The sequence below is a fragment of the Clarias gariepinus genome, chromosome 4 (genome assembly GCF_024256425.1).
Source record: "Clarias gariepinus isolate MV-2021 ecotype Netherlands chromosome 4, CGAR_prim_01v2, whole genome shotgun sequence".
Taxonomy (NCBI): domain Eukaryota; kingdom Metazoa; phylum Chordata; class Actinopteri; order Siluriformes; family Clariidae; genus Clarias; species Clarias gariepinus.
In genome coordinates this window covers 3,228,247-3,246,424 of record NC_071103.1, presented here as the reverse complement: position 1 = coordinate 3,246,424, position 18,178 = coordinate 3,228,247, and the positions used below count along the sequence as shown (strand labels likewise).

At 43.0% G+C, this 18,178-nt stretch overlaps 2 protein-coding genes across 4 annotated transcripts in view; one reads left to right on the top strand and one right to left on the bottom strand.

Moving 5' to 3' along the window:
• Positions 1–15,004, top strand: part of spidr (scaffold protein involved in DNA repair) — a 36,407-nt gene extending 21,403 nt beyond the window's left edge. For all 3 annotated transcript variants that reach the window (XM_053495270.1, XM_053495269.1, XM_053495271.1), the window contains exons 10-20: positions 1,644–1,852; positions 6,441–6,599; positions 9,475–9,562; positions 10,687–10,809; positions 10,900–10,959; positions 11,933–12,134; positions 12,237–12,377; positions 13,535–13,628; positions 13,738–13,849; positions 14,094–14,144; positions 14,610–15,004. In XM_053495270.1, coding sequence (XP_053351245.1) covers positions 1,644–1,852; positions 6,441–6,599; positions 9,475–9,562; positions 10,687–10,809; positions 10,900–10,959; positions 11,933–12,134; positions 12,237–12,377; positions 13,535–13,628; positions 13,738–13,849; positions 14,094–14,144; positions 14,610–14,741 — 1,371 coding nt within the window. In that variant the 3' untranslated portion in view covers positions 14,742–15,004. The remainder of the gene's footprint in view (positions 1–1,643; positions 1,853–6,440; positions 6,600–9,474; positions 9,563–10,686; positions 10,810–10,899; positions 10,960–11,932; positions 12,135–12,236; positions 12,378–13,534; positions 13,629–13,737; positions 13,850–14,093; positions 14,145–14,609) is intronic.
• A 134-nt stretch (positions 15,005–15,138) lies between these two features.
• On the bottom strand, positions 15,139–16,452 carry cebpd (CCAAT enhancer binding protein delta). Its single transcript, XM_053493588.1, has one exon. The coding sequence runs from the start codon at positions 16,273–16,275 to the stop codon at positions 15,460–15,462; it is 816 nt and encodes a 271-aa protein (XP_053349563.1). The 5' UTR covers positions 16,276–16,452; the 3' UTR covers positions 15,139–15,459.
• Between the last annotated feature and the right edge of the window lie 1,726 nt (positions 16,453–18,178).

The following is an 18,178-nucleotide window of genomic DNA, read 5'->3' as shown; positions in this document are numbered from 1 at the left end:
CTCTGATGGGTTCTAAAAGAGGACAGTGGTCAGTGACCAGTTCTAGATTTCACGTTGTTCCCATACACCCCTTTTGTTTGTGTTCTAGTGACAATTTGTAGCAACCACAGGACTGGTTCCATATCTGCATATCTGTGGATTTGCATTCTGATAAACGTTCTACTTTAAAAAATAAAAAAATCCCGCCCTTCAGCATTCCCTAACATCACTAGCCACCATGACGTATGCATGCAGCCTCGTCTCACCTGATATCCAGTCGTATCAGGATATTACCATATATGGAATGCTGGTCTTCCGGTGTGCACCAACCCTCCTTACTGCTTGGTCTCAGTGGAATCAGACGCACTAAGAATGCTAGCCACCCAATTACACCAGTGTGTGACAGAAAATATAATTCCTGCCAGTCAGATTTCATGAAATCAGATTTCATTACCATGTTGTGGTATTGTCGTAGGTTGTGTCCACCTTCAGACTTGCTCGATCTGTGGATTTATCAGAAGTCAACCGAAATCAGCCTACGGTTAAGCTTCAAGTCCCTCAGATGGAAATGTGTCCATGTCTCATTAAACACGCCTTCAGCACAGGCTCACAAAAGTATGGAGTCTGGTTTGTAGTGTTGTGGCCACCGAGAGGCATAATCAGCACGGCCATCCACTTTTCAGCCAAAAGGCTACGGTTATCTCCTTGCTCTTTAGACAGGCTTTCAATACCAGAAACATCCAGCATGTGACGGTTCTGCAGGCGGAAATGCCTGGTTGATGAAAGAAAGGGTCAAGGAAGACTAGCTAGACTGGTTCAGGCTGAGATAATTTACCCCTTAATAACCATCCTTTAGAAGCTGTGGTGAGCAGAAAAGCATCCCGCAGTAGGGCCAGTCTCATGGCGGGTTGGCTTCAGAAGCTGAAGCATTTCACTTTGCTTGGAATCTGAGGTGACAGCATGCATGGGGTCACTGAAAATATTGATTCCTTTTTTTTTATAACGCAACATTTCCAGACTTCAGCTGTCCAGTTTAGATCGGTGTAGCCATCATCTCTAAAAGCTGTTCATGCAATTGAGTCGAGTCTCACCCCACTCGGTTATTAGAAGGGATTTAAAAAAAGAACAAATCAGTGGTTATATAAACCTATCTTGGGCTTGTGAGGAGATTCCAGGTAACATACGGCTGTGTGATCGTGGTCCTTGGTGAATCTCACAGTTCTGTGTGCATGGAGTTTGCATGTTCTCCCAGCGCTTGGAGGGTTGTCTCCAGGTTCTGCGGTTTTCCTCCCACATTCCAGAAAAATGCAGATTAGGCTGATTGACGTTCCCACATCGCCCGTAATGCATGAATGTTGACCGGAGTTCATACCACGGTCATACAAAATAGAAATGAATACAATGGGTGACCTCCACGGCCTTCATTGGCCTCCACGGCCCCTAGTTGGATTACAGAGGTTTCTAGATAAATGGATAGTGGTACCTATTGCCAACAGTGTCATAAGTTTTTGCATGACCTTGTTAAGCCTCTACATGGAGGTGTCCTGGTGTTTCCCTTTGCATGTTCCCTAATTGGTTTAATCTTTACATACAAATACAGTAAGGATATCAATTAATTTGACTAGACATAACCCGACTTTAAAAAGTTCACTGTTTACACACAGACGCAGAGGGATGCAGGAGGTGCATTTGAGTCCATCCTGGAGGCTTTGGAGGCTTGTAAGGCCTCAGGCTCTGCATGCGGTCCTGTGGAGGCGGTGGTCCAGAGGGTCTATTTCGAGTCCGTCGTAGAGTTTCCTCACACCGGCTTACCCAAACACCGAACTCTTAGTGGGTGTCTCTCTGGAAAAGCGCCTCGAAGGCGTGTCGACAGGTACGGTACTTCTTAAATCACTTCCAGGTGAGGGCCTGTGAGCTGACGCAAGCGTGAAGGGATGCCGTCAATGGGTTCATCAGCTTGAGTTCCTTCGGTGGGATTGAACATGACTCAATTATGGCGGAAATTTAGGAAACTATTTTTAACAAATGCCGTTAACATTGTTATTGTTACAGATATTATAGATTTATGTATATGTAATGTACATTCATATTAAATTTTTGAACATAATTTACATAAACACTATATACTGTATAACATCTTAAACTCTCCCACTTGAGACACTATGCAGGTAATTTAAACCATACGAGCTGAATTTCCAGTAAAGCATCCATCATTTTTGTCACTGTAGGAAGTGTTTAAAAAGCTGGTGTGGATTTAAACACTGGGAGAACATAAGCGTAATGCAATCCCGTTGGAGGTTTTTTTTTTTTTTTTTCCCCTTCAAATAACAAATAGTTTTTGTTAACAGGAGGACATTACATCCATATCAAAATAATCCATACTTGTTTAAACATCATCCATGGAAAAAAAATTCAACCCAACCTTTCCTGCACAGTTCTGTCCATTTCTCCATGTAACGGTCTTGGCCTTAGATTTCTTGATTCCTTCGTGCATTTTTTAAATTTTAGTTCATCAAACCATCCGCTTACTCAACACAGTGATTCAACAACATCGCGCTCTAGTTGGCTGTTTTTCCGCAGAAAAACAGCAGGTTGTATACGAGGTCTGTTCTTGTCCTAAAAATAGTGCTTTAGGGGATTATTACATACCTGTAAAATTCCTGTGATTATAATTGAGAGGTCACTAATTTACTGGCAGGACTGCCTGGAGAGACTGTTGTATAATTGCCCTGTTTTTTGAGACGAGCTCGATTTTTATCCTTTGAGGAGGGGAGGAAAAATAATCAAAAGCGAAATACCGAAAGGTGAGTTGTAGTAAAACTACCTGATCAGATTTGTTTTCTGTATGCGACGCAGTGCTGGTGAAGTCGCAGTCCTATCATGAAATCTTCGAGTGCTTTTGCTGTTTACTATTCGATGAACTCTGTACTAGAGGTTGAACTTGGTAGAAAGTCAAAAGTGCAGATTTTAGTACGGTGGTATTGCCAAGGTTAAAGAATTCAGTCATGATGATTCAGCAAGTGACGAGTCATTGTGATGCCAAGGCTTCAGGCATTTTTTGGTAGGATCTGACAAGCATCGGTGCGGCGTCAAGGCTCTGATGTATAAATGCGGAAGCCCTGGGTTTGACTCCCAGCCAATGCTCACATCCCAGGCACTGACCCAGGTAAAAAGTTAGCATCAGGAGGTAAAACCTCTGTGACGGTTTCTTGACAGCACCTGACCAAATGTGAACAAATAGAAAGCAGGTGTCTTCGGACTCATTGTTGAGCAAAAACGAAATTGGCGAGCTCCAAATGTCTTAAGGAGTCGGGCGACTGGAAGCAATAATTGGCTGTACCCTCTGGATGGGAAGAAGAGCATACTCCTTCTACGAAACTAGCAAGTTGTATTCTGAGGAAGGCGAACGACACTTTCCTTGAGTCATCCTGCCCTTTGACTGAGTATGTATTAGGAGCAGCTTGAAAAGGTTGAGATTTTGGATGGCTTCACACGTGAGCTAGCTGGGGGGCGCAAATGGCTAATCAAGAAGTTCTTGCCAGTAATTGCTCATTAATAAGTAACGTCATGCCAGGCTTTGGCCTTGCTGTTTCCTTGGTTCTTGTCGCACATCTGGGAGAGAAAAAAAAAATGAGCTGGGAATATTTATGATAAGATTATTATTTTTTTCTTTCTTCCAGCTAGCAATCTTTGTTTGTTTTAAAAGCCTGAGGCTTTTCGGTACACGCACTTGTCCTGTTGCCCTGCTGAGTAACAGCAGTGGGTCGAGATTGTTGACAGAACAGCCTGGGACGCGCGTGCTGATGTGTTTTGGGGGGTGACGGTGGAGGGGTTAATCAAAATGAAAAAGCCAGCTGGCCAGACGGTGAACGGCGATGGAAAGAAAGAACCCTAGAAAGAGTACCAAAGTCATTCGCTTCTAGTAACCCGATCTCGGTCAGACTCTAGAGCATGTTGTAAACACATGACTGGCGCATCGCACTGTGGTGTGCGTATACATCTCAGGATAGAACGCTATACGAAGCAGCAAACGAGCCTAGACACGAGCCCCTCTGTGGTGGCGGCAACGATAGCTATGCCGGGTACCCGTCAGAACCAGATCTCTTTTGTCTTTTTTCTGTTTGTTTTTTTTCTTTTCTGTTTGCTTTTCACATGTCTGACATTGTAAGACAAATAAAGCGCCTGGCAGGTTTTGGACCGCATGAGGTAGCAGTTGTTATCTAGTAAAGCGATCATCTGGATCATATGGCCATGTCATCAACCTTTCAAATTTCGCTGGCTTCCAGGAAGTTTCCAGAATTTCTGTTAATCTTTTTTTATTATTATTTATATATATATTTTTTGTAGTAATATCGATTATGGGGGGGAATAAAACATCTTGATATATTTTCTTAAGACCCTTAAGCTTTAGCAAGCACATCTTGTAATTCTAGAGTTTTTTCCTTAATCTCTCACTTTTTTTCCCCCTTTTCCCTGAGCTTGCTTCCTGAGTATAATCAGGATTTGTTTTCACTCCAAGACAATATTTGGTTCCAGTAAAAGGTCTGTGGAGCATAAACAAGCTGAAGAAGCTCTTGGTTCGAATAGAGGAGAAGAGAAGAGAGGAGGGGATGTTTTCAAGAAAAAGTCAGAACAAAATGTGCTTGAGGTGTCTGATTACAAGCCTGTTTATCACAAACCGCGAGGTCATTGGTCGGCTCGGTGGCGGAAGGAATCCCGCCCAGTTTTGTTCCAGCCAATCCTGGTGGTTTGGAGCATTCTTATGGGGAGGGCTGGTCTCGGTGGGGTTGTGTGTTGGCGCCCATGTGTGTGTGTGTGTTGAACAAGCTCAATGGTGTGCAGTTCCAGGAAGTGCCCCCACATTGCTGTGGATTCCTATGATTACTCACAATAGCAAATTCCTCAAGCCGTCCAATGGCAGCGGGCCGGTGGGGTCGCTGACCGCTCCATCCACCAGAGTTAGTGAGGAGAAACGAGCTGGCTGTTTATGTCAACCTGTTCAGGAGCATGTGGTCCTGCTCTGTCACCTTCTGCGTTCTCAGGTTACACACTCGCTCACACACACACACACACACACACACACAAGTCTAAACAAGCCTCACTGTTCCCAACGCTCCAACCAGTTAACCCCAAATGCCTCTCTGGTGCTGATTCTCCATCTGACATAACTTCTCCACAAACATTCGATCATTCTTGATCTTTTTCATCATTTCAGCGCAGGTCACGAATCCTTTTCCGGTCCAGAAACGAGACCTGTATCAACATCTTTCAAATTCCACACCCGGCCCACTTTCATACTTCTTGACACCGACACAACTCCTTGCTCGATGATTTTCTTTTTTCCAGCTCATTTTTTCCTGTTGAATTTGTGAAGCAGCTGATTTATCTATTTATTTCCCCCCTTTTCTTCTTTTTCTGTTTACACAACACGTCACTTGTTAACTCTTCGTCTGCGTCCAAGCTCGCGCCAGTGTAAGCAGGTTTAATATTAAACGAGCATGAAAAGGATGATGTTTGCTCAGGAGCGGTGTTTTACTGAGTCATGTCCATAAAGCAGGGCTCCAACTCCTACAAAAAAAATAAATTAAATGAAATACTGCGGATACTTTTAGTGGAGATTTATTTTTAAGGGAGTAAAAAATAGGCACTAAAAATGAAGTGTTCTGTCTCTTTTTATTAGAGTTTTATGCATAAGTATGAGCTTTTCCACATTTTTGGATCTAGATCGCTGCCTGATTCTGAATAGACTGCCAAGAATCTATATAACATACTATTACATATGATGTAATATAAGACGGTCATTCAATTAAAAAAACTGTATTTATTCACATGGAGCAATTTAAGGCTGCAAATTAGTAAAGAAAAGAAATGTCTGTGCAAATAAAAAATAAACAAACATAAATAAAATACAACAGCTGGAATGATGATAAATAGAATTAGTCTGTTAGTGCAAACATCTGTATAAACATCTGTATAAAATATCTGTTAATAAATGTGGAGTGAGGGACTAGGATAGGAGTTGAACAGCCCAAGGTTGTTCTCCTTCTCCGATTATAACAGCTGGGCAGGGGACAGGACTTTAGAGGGTTTCTGTAAGATCCTGCCAGCTGACCTCTGTGTCTACCAGCCATAATACCAACCGTAAAAACTATGAAGTGATGTTTTTTTTTTTTAATACATCAGTGAGAGTTGTGGGGCCAAAATGCAAAGTGGTGCAGTGGTAAAGTGCTCGCCCTATCATACGGAGATCGCGAGTTCGATTCCCGGGTGATGCTGTTGGCTGATGTGGGAGCCCCCTAGTGACGGTGGCATGAGGGGGAGAATTGGACTAAATTAGTGAAAAAAAACGGGAATTTCTTTTTTTTTTTTTTTTTTTTTTTTAGAAAAATATTTAAGACATCCGATAGGAAGCATTTGCATCCTATTCTGGCGTCCTCTAACTCTGTTTTTCTTCTTCTCAGGTGTTGCATCCTGGTGCAGGACGTTTATGGAATGTTCAGTGAGGTGGAGATGCAGTACGCATCTTCAGATGAGGACCTAAACAACTTGACGGAGCAGCTGCAGGGAAAACTGTGTCTACTCCAGGGATTGAAGGTGCTCCAGCGCCTCACTCGAGAGAGGTGACCACACTGAAATTTTTAAAAAAGAGACAACACATAAGATTATATGGCTAAAACTATGTGGAAACCTGATCGTTACACCCATGTGTTCTTGCATACATGTTCAGGATTTGTTAGAGTCGTGCAATTAAGGGCGTCTATCAATAAACATGTCTTTATAGGGGGTCAGGTTGGGTGGTGGTGGTGGTGGCGGTGGTAAACCCGGCCTTTTGGTCTTTTTAAAATTGGCTATGCAGACATCTAGAGGAAGTTCATTCCACCACATAGGTGGCAGACGAGAAGACAGTCTAGACGCAGCAGATCTTCCTCGATCCCTGAGCGATGCCGTCGTGCTGGAGGAGTGGAGGGAAGTGCGGGTTGTGATAAGTGGTTTGGGATTTTTGTGGGTTTTTGGCTTTGTAGGCGAGCATCAGTGTTTTGAATCTGATGCGGGTAGCTTCAGGAAGCTGGTAAAAGGAGCGGAGTGGAGTCTTGGTGTGGGAGAATGTAAAAAGGTGGAAGGGTGAAAAGTCGTGCAGCCTTATTCTGGATCAGCTACAGAGAGATTGAATGGTGCGAGTTGTAATAGTGCAAATAGTCCCAAAATAACAAGGAAACTAATCAAAGACAAAAAGACAAATCCTGTGATGTTATAAAGAAGAAATTGACACAAGTGTCTGTGGAAAAGGGAAGTTGATTGTTCAGGGATGCCTCGAGTCTACAGGTAGTGACTGAAGGTGTGATCCAGGGAGATGACAAGATCCTGGGATGAATCACCTGGGATGTACAGCAGTTCAGGTTTTACTAAGATGAAGTTTCAGTTGGTGAGCTGCCATCCTGGATGAGATGTCTGTCAGACGCGCTGAGATCCGAGCGGAAACATGAGTGTCTGAGGGAGGAAAAGGAGAGAATGAGTTTAGTTTTGTTTATATAACAATGGTATGAAAACTCATGTAAGGGTGTGACCTCACTAACAGACTAGATATTGAGCAAGATCACAAGAGGTCCAAGTACGGAGCCTTGTGGGACACCGGTGAAGAGGCTGACTGCATGGGGCAGATGTGGATGCCATCCATGTCGCCTTATACAAATGACCTTCTAAACAGGAATCGAACCATCCTGTCGAACGCAGCTGAGGATGACAACGGATGATAGTTTGCCCGATCAAGTGGTGTGACTGACTGATCCTCTGTGAAATGCACTGATTGTTTAGGATCATTGAGGCCATTTTGTGGGAACAATATGTGCATGATTCTTTCCCAAACTGTTGATGCGTACAGACGTTTTTGTATGCCGAAGCGTGACAGTTCTCCTTCACTGAAACCGAGAGGCGCGGACCTGTTACAGCATGAATAACGTGCACAAAGCGAGCTCCATGAACACATGGTGTGTTGAGGTTGGAACACATAAACACATGGCGTCAAGGGTTATGTTAAAGCTCTGCACGGAGCCTTGAAGAAATCTACTGTGAACACCCTTGGGACTAAAGTCTCCTTGGAATCCCGACGTCAGTCCCAGAGCTCTCTAAAGCTCCTTTAGACTTGAATGAAAACAAATCCCTACAAAAATCTAGTGTAAAGTCTTTTCAGAAAGGAAAAGCAAAGCTTATCATAATGGCGAAGCTGGAATCAGTCTGGAATGAGGGTGCTCAGGAAGCAGCACAAATATATACTGTATGTGTGTCCACATACTTATGGCCCTACAGTGTAATGTGTCCGGGATCTGTTAAAGAGAGATACTTGGTGGAGTAACAATAACATCTTTCTTGTCTGTCAATAATTATTTTCTTCTAGCAGCACACCCCAAAGCTGTTTATTTCTAACATCTCAGCTTTCTAACTTTTGCTTTAGAGTAATAACCTTGTGAAAATGTTCGGCTGAATAAATGGAGCACACGCACACACAAACACGCACAAAATCTGAAGTTTGGCCTGGATTTCTCAGCCCCCCTTTCCATTAGTCCCCTTTGTCCCAGTGTCAATCTCATCCCTGTGAGCGCTGCGTCAGGCTGGACTGGAAGAAGCAGTCGAGCGGGTCAAGTTTGAGCTAGCTTTGGATTAAGGGGCTGTGGAACAGGTTCTAAACAATACTTCCGTGCTTTGCTGGAACAAACACACACACATACACACACGCTTACAGCTCAGAGCAGACTCTAGGACTCCAAGACCCCCAGCTGCACGCAGTAAACCGCTGTCATGTATTAGAGAAACTCGGGCCCGGCGTTTCTACAGGACACGCCCTCGTAATTCCTGTTTTATTGGAGCTGTCGGGTTTAGCTAGGACATATTATTATCTTACAAGTAATCCAAGACCCGTTCTTGTGTTTTGCATCTATTAGTTGCACATGTTTGTGACTGGAAACACCCTTTTCCCCCTTTTTCTTTCGTGTTTTTTTTTTTTTTTTTTTTTTATTTATCGTAACAAATTAAAAAAAAAACAACAATGTATGTTTTGTTCCTATTCCAAAGTGAAACACCAACGACACGAGCCTCTGCTTGCAGGTTTAACGGATCCCACGCTCGCCCCTTGTTTTCCATAGCGCCTTAGCTATTTGGCTTACTGTCAAATTTAACGAGGCTAATTTAAAATGAAAAAAAAACAACACACTGAATAGGTTCACACGTTGGATTCACCTTATCTACCTTTCTAAGCAAGACTTTAAGGTGAACTTGTTTTTTGGCTCGGAGTGGTTTTACAGAAGCCTTGAATTCAAATTCAGTTTTAGTATCTGCTATCCCTCCACAGTTTTAAACAAGCAAAAAGTCTCCACTCTTGTTCGTAACTATTTGCATAAATCTTCCTTAAAGGGTTTTTGCGCTGTTTCACTCAATTTCAGTAATACGTGATAAATAGACCTCAGAGTTTGTGATCTTCCTGCCATCTCTGCTCGTTTCCAGATGTGCTCAGGTCTTCAGTTTGATTGACAGTTTGTGGCCTCCTGCGGTTCCTGTGCGAGTTCTTGGAGAAGATTCATGCTGTCAGACCGTATGTATATCCTAGCACGAATTCAGACTGTAATTCTGAATTCCTGTAGCAACATTAATACCACAGAGGTCTCGCTTCTGATTGGTCAGAATTTTTTTTGGTATGTTCTAGTAAGTTCACCGTTTATGCACGAGGGCGAGTCTCAAAATGATCTGCACTCCAGTTATATTAAAACTTCTGTCTCATCAGCGCTGGATGAAAATGGACTCCTCAATTGTGATTGTGCACAAAGGAAGAGCAGCGTGCAGGCCTGAGGGTGTACCTCGTCCCTGAAACAACTCACAGAAGAACATGAACGGAATCAGTTGGATATCTGCAGACAATACTCTGAGTAAGGTGAAAGTTTCTTAAAGAGAATCATTACTGGTGACGGAACACGGATTCATCACTACGAGTCTGAGAGTTAAACAGTAGAGTGTGAAACGCAAACATCCGACCCAGAAAAAAGTTTAAAAGTCGACCATCAGCTGTAAAATTCATCAACGCTTACAGTTTTTTGGGATTCTCAAGGGCCAGAAGTATTGGAACACCATCAAGGAAAAGGTTCAACGATCAACAGAGCTCGTTACAGTGAGACGCTTATCGAAGAGCTGAAAGATAAACTTCGGAATAAACGCAGAGGAACGCTATCCGAGGGTGTCGTGGTCCCCTGAAAGCAGTCCTACGAGGTTAAAGATACACTTCTGATGAAGAAGTGAAGACAACAGTGCATTCGCGGTTTACCACTCAGTCATAAACTTTTTTTTAATAAGGGGATACGAAAGTTTCTTGACGGATGAACAAAGTGTATTGAAAAGTAAGGAGATTATTGAAACTGAAACGTTATGTATTAGCATTTTCTAATAAAGTCTACAGACAGTGCAGATAATTTTTAGGCTCACCCTCTGTAGTTGCAACAGAGATGTGACAGTATTGATAAACATTGTTTAAAACGTTTTTGTCGTCATTGTTCTAAAAAAAAAAAAAAAAACCTTCCTAAAATGTTTAGAAGATATTAGTTTAACCTTGATGGGAGGAGTCTTCAGTCTGAGAGGTAAAGCCAGACATTACTTTTCCGACCAATCAGAATCGAGAATTCTTTCCTTCGCTTCTCATTCATGGTAAATTTTGATGTTTCTTCTTAGGGTACAGCAGCAGCACCGAGTTTTTGTTACAGACTGGCAGGGGCGCGGGCTTCCGTGCTCCCTAAACTCGAGTCGCCGCTGTACCGCCCGCCTTTAATCCAGACCCTCAGGGAGATCCTGCAGGTTTCCTAAACATTTTCCTAAACAAAATTATTTTAAACTCATAAATTCGTATATTAACTCCATTAATGTGTATTCCCTCCTCTTCATCAGGTCGAGCCCGTGTGTCGGCGATGCAGCTTTAAGGGTACTTTGGTTTATAAGCGAGAGCAGGTAACTTTAACCTCAGACCAGAAATTATATCTTGTCTTTTCTTTATCGGTATACTGTACTTGTTTTTCATTACGCTGCCACTTTGGCTGCATGAAAGGGGAAAATACAGGCAGAAACAGAAAGCGAAGAATCTTCTCCTAGTTTCAGTGAAGATGACCTCCACTCGAAGGCATGAAAGTAAACCTGACCAGCGTTCAGTGTTTGAGAGTTCAGTTTGTAAGGTTTTTTATATTCTGTAAAGGTCTTAGGAACTCTGTAGCTGTTTAAGATCCCTTTGTAACTGTTAGATAGAGGGTTTGGCTCGCTTCAACAATGTACACTAATTAGTAATTTATTTAATGGTTAATTATTATTATTGAGTAAAAAGTTAATCACAGGAAGCCTAAGTTGATTTTTAATTTAAGATCCGACTTTTTTCTTTTTTTGAATCATGAAAATCACTACGTATAGAAGAACCAGACATGTTTGTATCTCGTAGTTTATCCTCATGTCATTCTGTGTTTTCCCTCTTTTGTTTGTTTTTACTGTCAGTTTAATCAACATTTTTTTTCCCTGAGATAATGAAAGTGCGCAAAACTGAAAGATTTATGCATTTTAAACTTTTTTTTTTTTTTTGCGCTCTCTTTACACTACGAGGTTGTTGTAGTAGTATATGAGAAAGACGCGAATTGTGGATTGGTATTGTGTGTGTGTGTGTGTGTGTGCACTTTTTGTTAAAAGTTGATTTTGTCCGTTCATACGGTCATGTTTCAGTATCTCCTGAATCCTGTTTTTCTGTGTACTTTCTTGTTTTGTTTTTTTTAAGATTTATTAAATTATTAGGTCAAAGATTAGGCACGATTTGTCGGGCGCTACAACTTTATTGTGAAAGAAGTCCAGCTGAGCGGTGACTCGCGCCAGCAGCTATAGTGTCTATAGTATATAGACAGAGTGAAGAAACTAAATCCCGTTGGTCTGTCCCTGTTGAACTCAGCCTGCTGAAGAAGAGGAGCTCTCGCTGTTTGTGACAGACTCGAGCCTGCAGGACCAACAGAACTCGGGAACCGTTAAGAGAACCCTACCTGTATACGTGAGCTCCGCATTCCTGCTCCGGCCGTCGGTTCGTCAGGCCATCGCCGCGCTCTCGCCGCACTTCAGGCCGAGACTCATCTTCAGGGACGCTATGATAGACCGGGGTAAGCTGTGCATTCACGCAACGGCCGCATGAAAATCGTGAAGTCCTAGCTTGTGTTTTATTCCTCTTATCAGTTGTTAATAATGATGTGAATCGACTCCAGGGAAGATCATCGTCTCGGTACAGACCGTGGTTCAGCTGGACACAGAACGACCCCAGATTCAGGATGTTTCTTCACCCCAGGCTGTTCTGCTGGACGAACTGAGCCCCGAAAGCCCAGCCGGTTCTCTCTGCACCGTTAACGGTTTGTACTACCTTCACAAAACTGTCGTGAACCGACAATTTCAGAAGGTTTTTAATTAGTTTAAGGTTAGATGTATTTAATGTCAAGCATTCGCCCTGTGGTTATATAATTAAATATAATTAAACTGTATAGCTGGGGTGTTTGTACATTGAAGATATTTTTGAAAAATTATTTGTGGGGACGCAAGATGAATAACAGAACACATCAAGATGGTTTTTGCAATATTCGTCCTTTTGTTCCTGTCTGTTTGTGCACGCCTCTAAAAAAGGACTGACGAATTTTAATGGGGTTTTCACAGCTGTATTTGGCCGAGCTTGATGTAACATATAGGCCACAGAAAGAGAGGACATTTTACTTTAAAATGTAAATGACTAAAAAATCAACCTTGAAAAAGTCATTAGTTCATCTCAAGATTCAACAGATGGCGCTGAACATTTTTTTAATTCACGCTTTTGAATGCGTCATTGAAATCTCACACGTTCATTACGCGCACTGCAGTAACACGTAAAAATTATAGTTCCTTTCAAAATTCAACAGATGGCGCTGTACAATTTTTTACATAAACTCTTATAAGTGGGTGGTTAAACTTGACGAGGTCACAGGTATATCTAGTGAATAATATCTATATATACACATTTGCAGCATCGCTACTATAAGGAGTAAAAGAAAACTAAATTAAGGATTTAACTGAATTTTAAAAAGGTGACGGTGGTGTTCTATAAATAGAAAATTCTACTAGATGCGTTGTAGTGTTTGGAATTCTTCGCCACGGTCTCACGACTTTCGGATCGACCACAGATGCGCTGAATTTTAGAAGACGCTTTCAATCCGTTGCTCCTTAAGCGGTTGCAGCTTGTCCAGATCCTCGGATAGAAGGATGGGCGCATGATGTGGTGTCGCTTTCTTAAATAAGAGAATTAGACTGTACATGGGAGAAAATGCTAAAACAGTGTTTGTTTTTAAAAACAAAAATCTGCCAGGCCGTGTTTTTTATTTTTATTTTTTTTTTTAAATGGTGCCTCGATTAACCGCACTGGACAAGCGTGGTGTACAGAAAAGCATGTCATGATGCCCGTTGAACCTCGAGACTAAAAATCGCCCCTAATCAGTGTATGTACGTGTGTAAGTGATGCAATTTTGTGTTTCCTTCTAACCAGGAGTGGTGACGGACATAGACGAGAGTTCTGCTTTCTCGTGGCCAGTCTGCAGTTGGTGCGGAGGCGACGCGCTAGAGGCAGTAGAAGATAAACAGTGAGTCACGTCATATCACATATAATGCATACATACGATGTAACACAAAATTATGCGTTTTGATTGGTCAAGTGCGTAACAATTGTCTTTTTTTCTTTTTTTTCTTAAGAGACGTGTTTTTGTGTGTCGCGTGCGGAGTCGTGGACAAACCACGACAAAAGATGCAGCTGGAAGTGTTCCTCAGCTGTCCCTCCCCGAGTCACTGGACCGTCAGGGTTAAGGTAAGACGCAGACGTGAGCGTTTCCCACGCAGCCAGAACGCGCGCTCGTTAGGGCCCTAATTAGAGGAAGGAAATCTCTCGTCTCTTTGCACAGCTTTTTTTTTTTTTTTTTTAACACTTGATTATCATCACGCATTTTTAGCTGCTAGATGCTTAAGATTGTCTTGAGCTGCATCTTGTGAAACTGATATGAAAGTCTCTCTCTTTGTGCGTGTGTGCGTATGTGCGTGTGTGTGTGTATCAGCTACAGCAAAACTCCATCATGTCCCTCCTAAACTCGACAGGACCTGCCGAGGTAAGATTCCTGTCAAACAAGTGTGTTTATGTGTTAATAAGTTACTCTATATTGTGGCCACTTTATTAGAAAACATTTGGCACAGTTACACAGCAGAAAACCACACAGGGACAGGAGTCTTCTCCTCTCTTGTAGCCCGTCGGTTCTCGAGATCCGGCGTGTCATCTGAGATGTGTTTCGACTCATGAGTGTGAATTTGCTCACCCCTTGTGTGAATGAACTGTTTCCTATAAAAGTGGCCAGTATGCATATAAAGACGTCTTGTATCTTTGTTAAACACCAGCATTTTATGTTGAACACAAATGTCTTAGATGTTAACATCTGATATATATTTAAGCACCTGTGTAATTTGTTGCTACAGAAACAATGACATGTTAAAACACATGATGTGATATTTTTATTTGTTTTTAAAGTTCTTGTGGCAGTGCAGTGAAAGTTGACCCGTGTGTCGCTTTTGATCGACAGGGTTACGAGGTGGAGGCGGTGCTCGGCCAGAGCGTGGGTCCCCTGAGCGCCTTCATCCACGTGGTCACCCGCTCTTCTGCCCTCTGGATGGGTTTAGAGGAGATCACACTCTGTGACCCAGGGGGTCACTAAATACATGTGTGTCTCTCACCTCCTCTGGTCTTTTTTTTTATTATTATTATTATTTACGGTGTAATAAATCTGGGGCCAGGTCTCGCGTTGTGTCATGTAATGTCGGCTAAAGGTCAAGCTGTGTTAACATATCATAAGGTCTCCTGTGTGAAGAGTGGTTGTTATTAATAGGATTCGGAAAGGAGGTGAAATGTTGTTGTTGTTCTCAGAATAACCACCTGAGCCACATGTTTATGTGAAATAAAACACTTCTAGAGTCTAAATTCGACTGGCTTATTTACTTTTCTTAAATGATATGATTGTCCTCTCTGTAGCCACACCCACCCATCCCTCCCTCCCTCCATCTCTCCCTCCCTTCTTTCATTTCATCCCTCCATCCATCCACACAAACCAGCTCTTGATATTTAAAACGTATCTCATTTTTATTTCTATCAATATTCCAGTTTTTTTTTAATCTCTTTACAAACTTTATATAAAATGTTCACATATTTGAATACAAAGTTTGGAATTATAAAACATGTACCGTAATATATATGACTTTTTTTCCTGTAATAATTTAGAATACAAAAAAAAAAAAAAAAAAGATAATATTCACAAACATGTTGAGTTCAGTTCTGGTGCACAGTCAGAGTTTTAGGGTCGTGCATGTGAGGTGAGGTATGTCATCCAAAGGGAAAGAAACAAAATACAATGCGCGTGGTGGTGGTGACGGCGGCGATCACCGGTTGTCGGGGGTCTCGCGGTGTTTGAAGACGTGCCTGAGGCTGGTGAGCTCGCGCGTGAGCTGGTCTATGGTCTTGTGCAGGCGCTCGTTCTCCGCGCTCAGCTCGAGGAGCTTCTGCTGCGTCTCCATGTTGCGCCGCTTCGCCTTGTCGCGGCTTTTGCGCACGGCGATGTTATTCCGCTCGCGCCGCAGCCGGTACTCCGGGCTCAGCCGGTCCACCGACTTCTTGCTCTTGTCCTTGGGCGTCCTGCGCAGCGGGCTGGAGGAGGAGCACGACGACGACGAGGGCGGCTCGGGCGTGCTCGGGGGCGTCGGCTGTCCCGTGTGGATGCTCACCGACGTCTGCGCGCACGCCTCGATCTGCGACGGGAGCGACGACGGCGCGTCGCTGCTGTCGCTCCACTCGGTCTCCTGCTTGACCGGGTAGCCCGCCGCGTCCTTGAACGCCGCCAGCTGCTGGTAGAAGTCCGACTTCTCCTGCTTGACGGCGCTGTTGAACAGGTCGGCGAAGAGCTCGTCGTTGCACAGCTCGAAGTTCGGCGCGGACGACATGGAGTCGATGTAGGCGCTGAAGTCGATCGCGCTCTCGTCGTCGTACATGGCGGGCGCGTTGCTCAGCTCCACCACGCTGCTGTTGTTGTTGTTGTTGTTGTTGTTATTGATGATAATCGTGGTGGTGCTGGTGCTCTCCTCGGGACATTTCCCGTCACCAGTCTGCTTACTGTCGTAGAAGTTCGTAGGCTCCATCGCCCAGCTCATGTAGCATGGTGGAGACACGCAGTCGGAGTCCAGGCTGCACGGCTCGCACATGAACGCAGCGCTTTGATCTCCGGATCCTCGCGCACTTGGGACTCGTAAAGGGGAGAACCTCGCCACAAGCTCGCGTGCGCGCCCGGCTGGATACAACGAGAGATGGGTGGCTCACATGCGCGTGCACATAGACACACACGTGTATATATACACGAACACACACTCACGGGATTCTCATGCGTCTAAAAGCAACCTGTGTGTGCCAAAGTTTATACACACTCTCAGCTGACGTCAGGGCCTCACCGCCCCCTTTGGGGAGCCAGAGGTTCGCTGCCGATGCGGGTCACGTGTCCTGCACGCGCTCCCATTTGCAGGCGAGCAGAGCGCGCGCACGCCCACCAAGTTATTACTTACTACAAAGTCAACTTCTGCACCAAGTTCTGTTACTCTTACAGAGTAATCATTTATGATGATAGGTTTGAAAAAAAAAAAAAAACTGACACACACACACACACACACACAGTACTTTTACAGTTCCTGTTCATGTCATACTACTTTTACTGTGTCTCTGTTCACTTTGGCACAATGCATTTTTAATCTACACACATTTTTAGGTATGTTTTTTTTATTACATCTATTTCTTAACTTTAAACAGGTCTGTCTCAGGTCACGTTTAAAAATGCAGGCTGGGGATCATGGGAATGTTTAAGATGCATAAAAAAAACCTGTGCTGTTAAAGCTTTAAAGGTACACTAGGTTCAACCTTTTCCTCACAATGTTAAATACAGACTGAACACTACAGGTACAAAAGGTGTACGTTTAAGGATTTACCCCCTTCTGGATCTTTTCTAGATAGGTCTGTAGTGTAGTGTAGTGTAGGTGCACCTCCAGGTTAACCTTGTACTTTAAAGTACAAAGAGTACTTCACTTGTTAGAGAAACAGTTTTATTGGCTAGAGATTCCAATCCCAAAGTCGCACGAATAAACAGTAAATAGTTTTTAGGAACACTTTAAAGTTAAACCAGATGAATAGTTTTATAATAATTAGGCCTAGTGACTAAACTCAAGGTACCTTTGGGAACTTTTTTTTGTGCTTTTATGATACGCCTAGAGAGGTGCATGTAACTCATCACGGAAAGCAATTAAAGGACAAAGATACTGCTGTACACATTCAATGTCGCTAAGACGGTTGGACCTTTTAAAGTGTTCGTCTCACCTGGAAGTGTGCACCTTTGCTCATACAGACGCAAACCATAATTCATTTTTTTGTTTATTTTAAGTAAATCTTTAACAGGGACATTTCTAACTAAAAGCACACACACACACACGCTACAGGTACAAAAGTTGTACTTTTAAGGGTACCGCCCTAGCAACAGCAACAAAAAGTCCTGCTAGGAACCCTTTGGATGTTATACAGAGATAACTGAATATAACTTCCTTACTGCACAATAGTGTTAAAAAAACATTAACTCTTCCTTGTCAGTGCAGTCGTACTCTTTGCAAAACATCTGGATCTTTTCTAGGTAGGTCCAATGTAATGAATGTGCACTTCCAGATTAAAACTGTACTTTAAAGCAAAAAAAGAAGACATAAAGGTGTCTCCTCGAAGGCACTGCCACTCCACTGGCTGGTGAAACGGTTTTATTGGCTAGAAATTCCAATCCCAAAGTCGCACAAATAAACAGTAAGTATTTTTTAGGAACACATTAAAGGTAAACCAGATGCACAGTTGTAATGTTTTTTTGTTTTCCCTTTTTCTCCAGCAGGTGTAGATAGACGGGAAAACAGTTTATCTGTAGCATAAACAGAACATGGTGTATGTTTTTCCTGTTTGCAAACATCTTGGCTACAAATTCAAGGAACTTGATTCATTGTGTCCTGATGCTGAGAACCAGCCGGTCCTGGATGTTCTATTTCTGAACATTTAATGGCGTTTACCATTGGCTGTCGTTATAAACGCCCT

What these genes read in the sequence shown, in the direction of transcription:
- cebpd (XM_053493588.1), bottom strand. Translation starts at nt 16,275, where the DNA reads ATGTGCGAGCCGTGCAGCCTGGACTCCGACTGCGTGTCTCCACCATGC.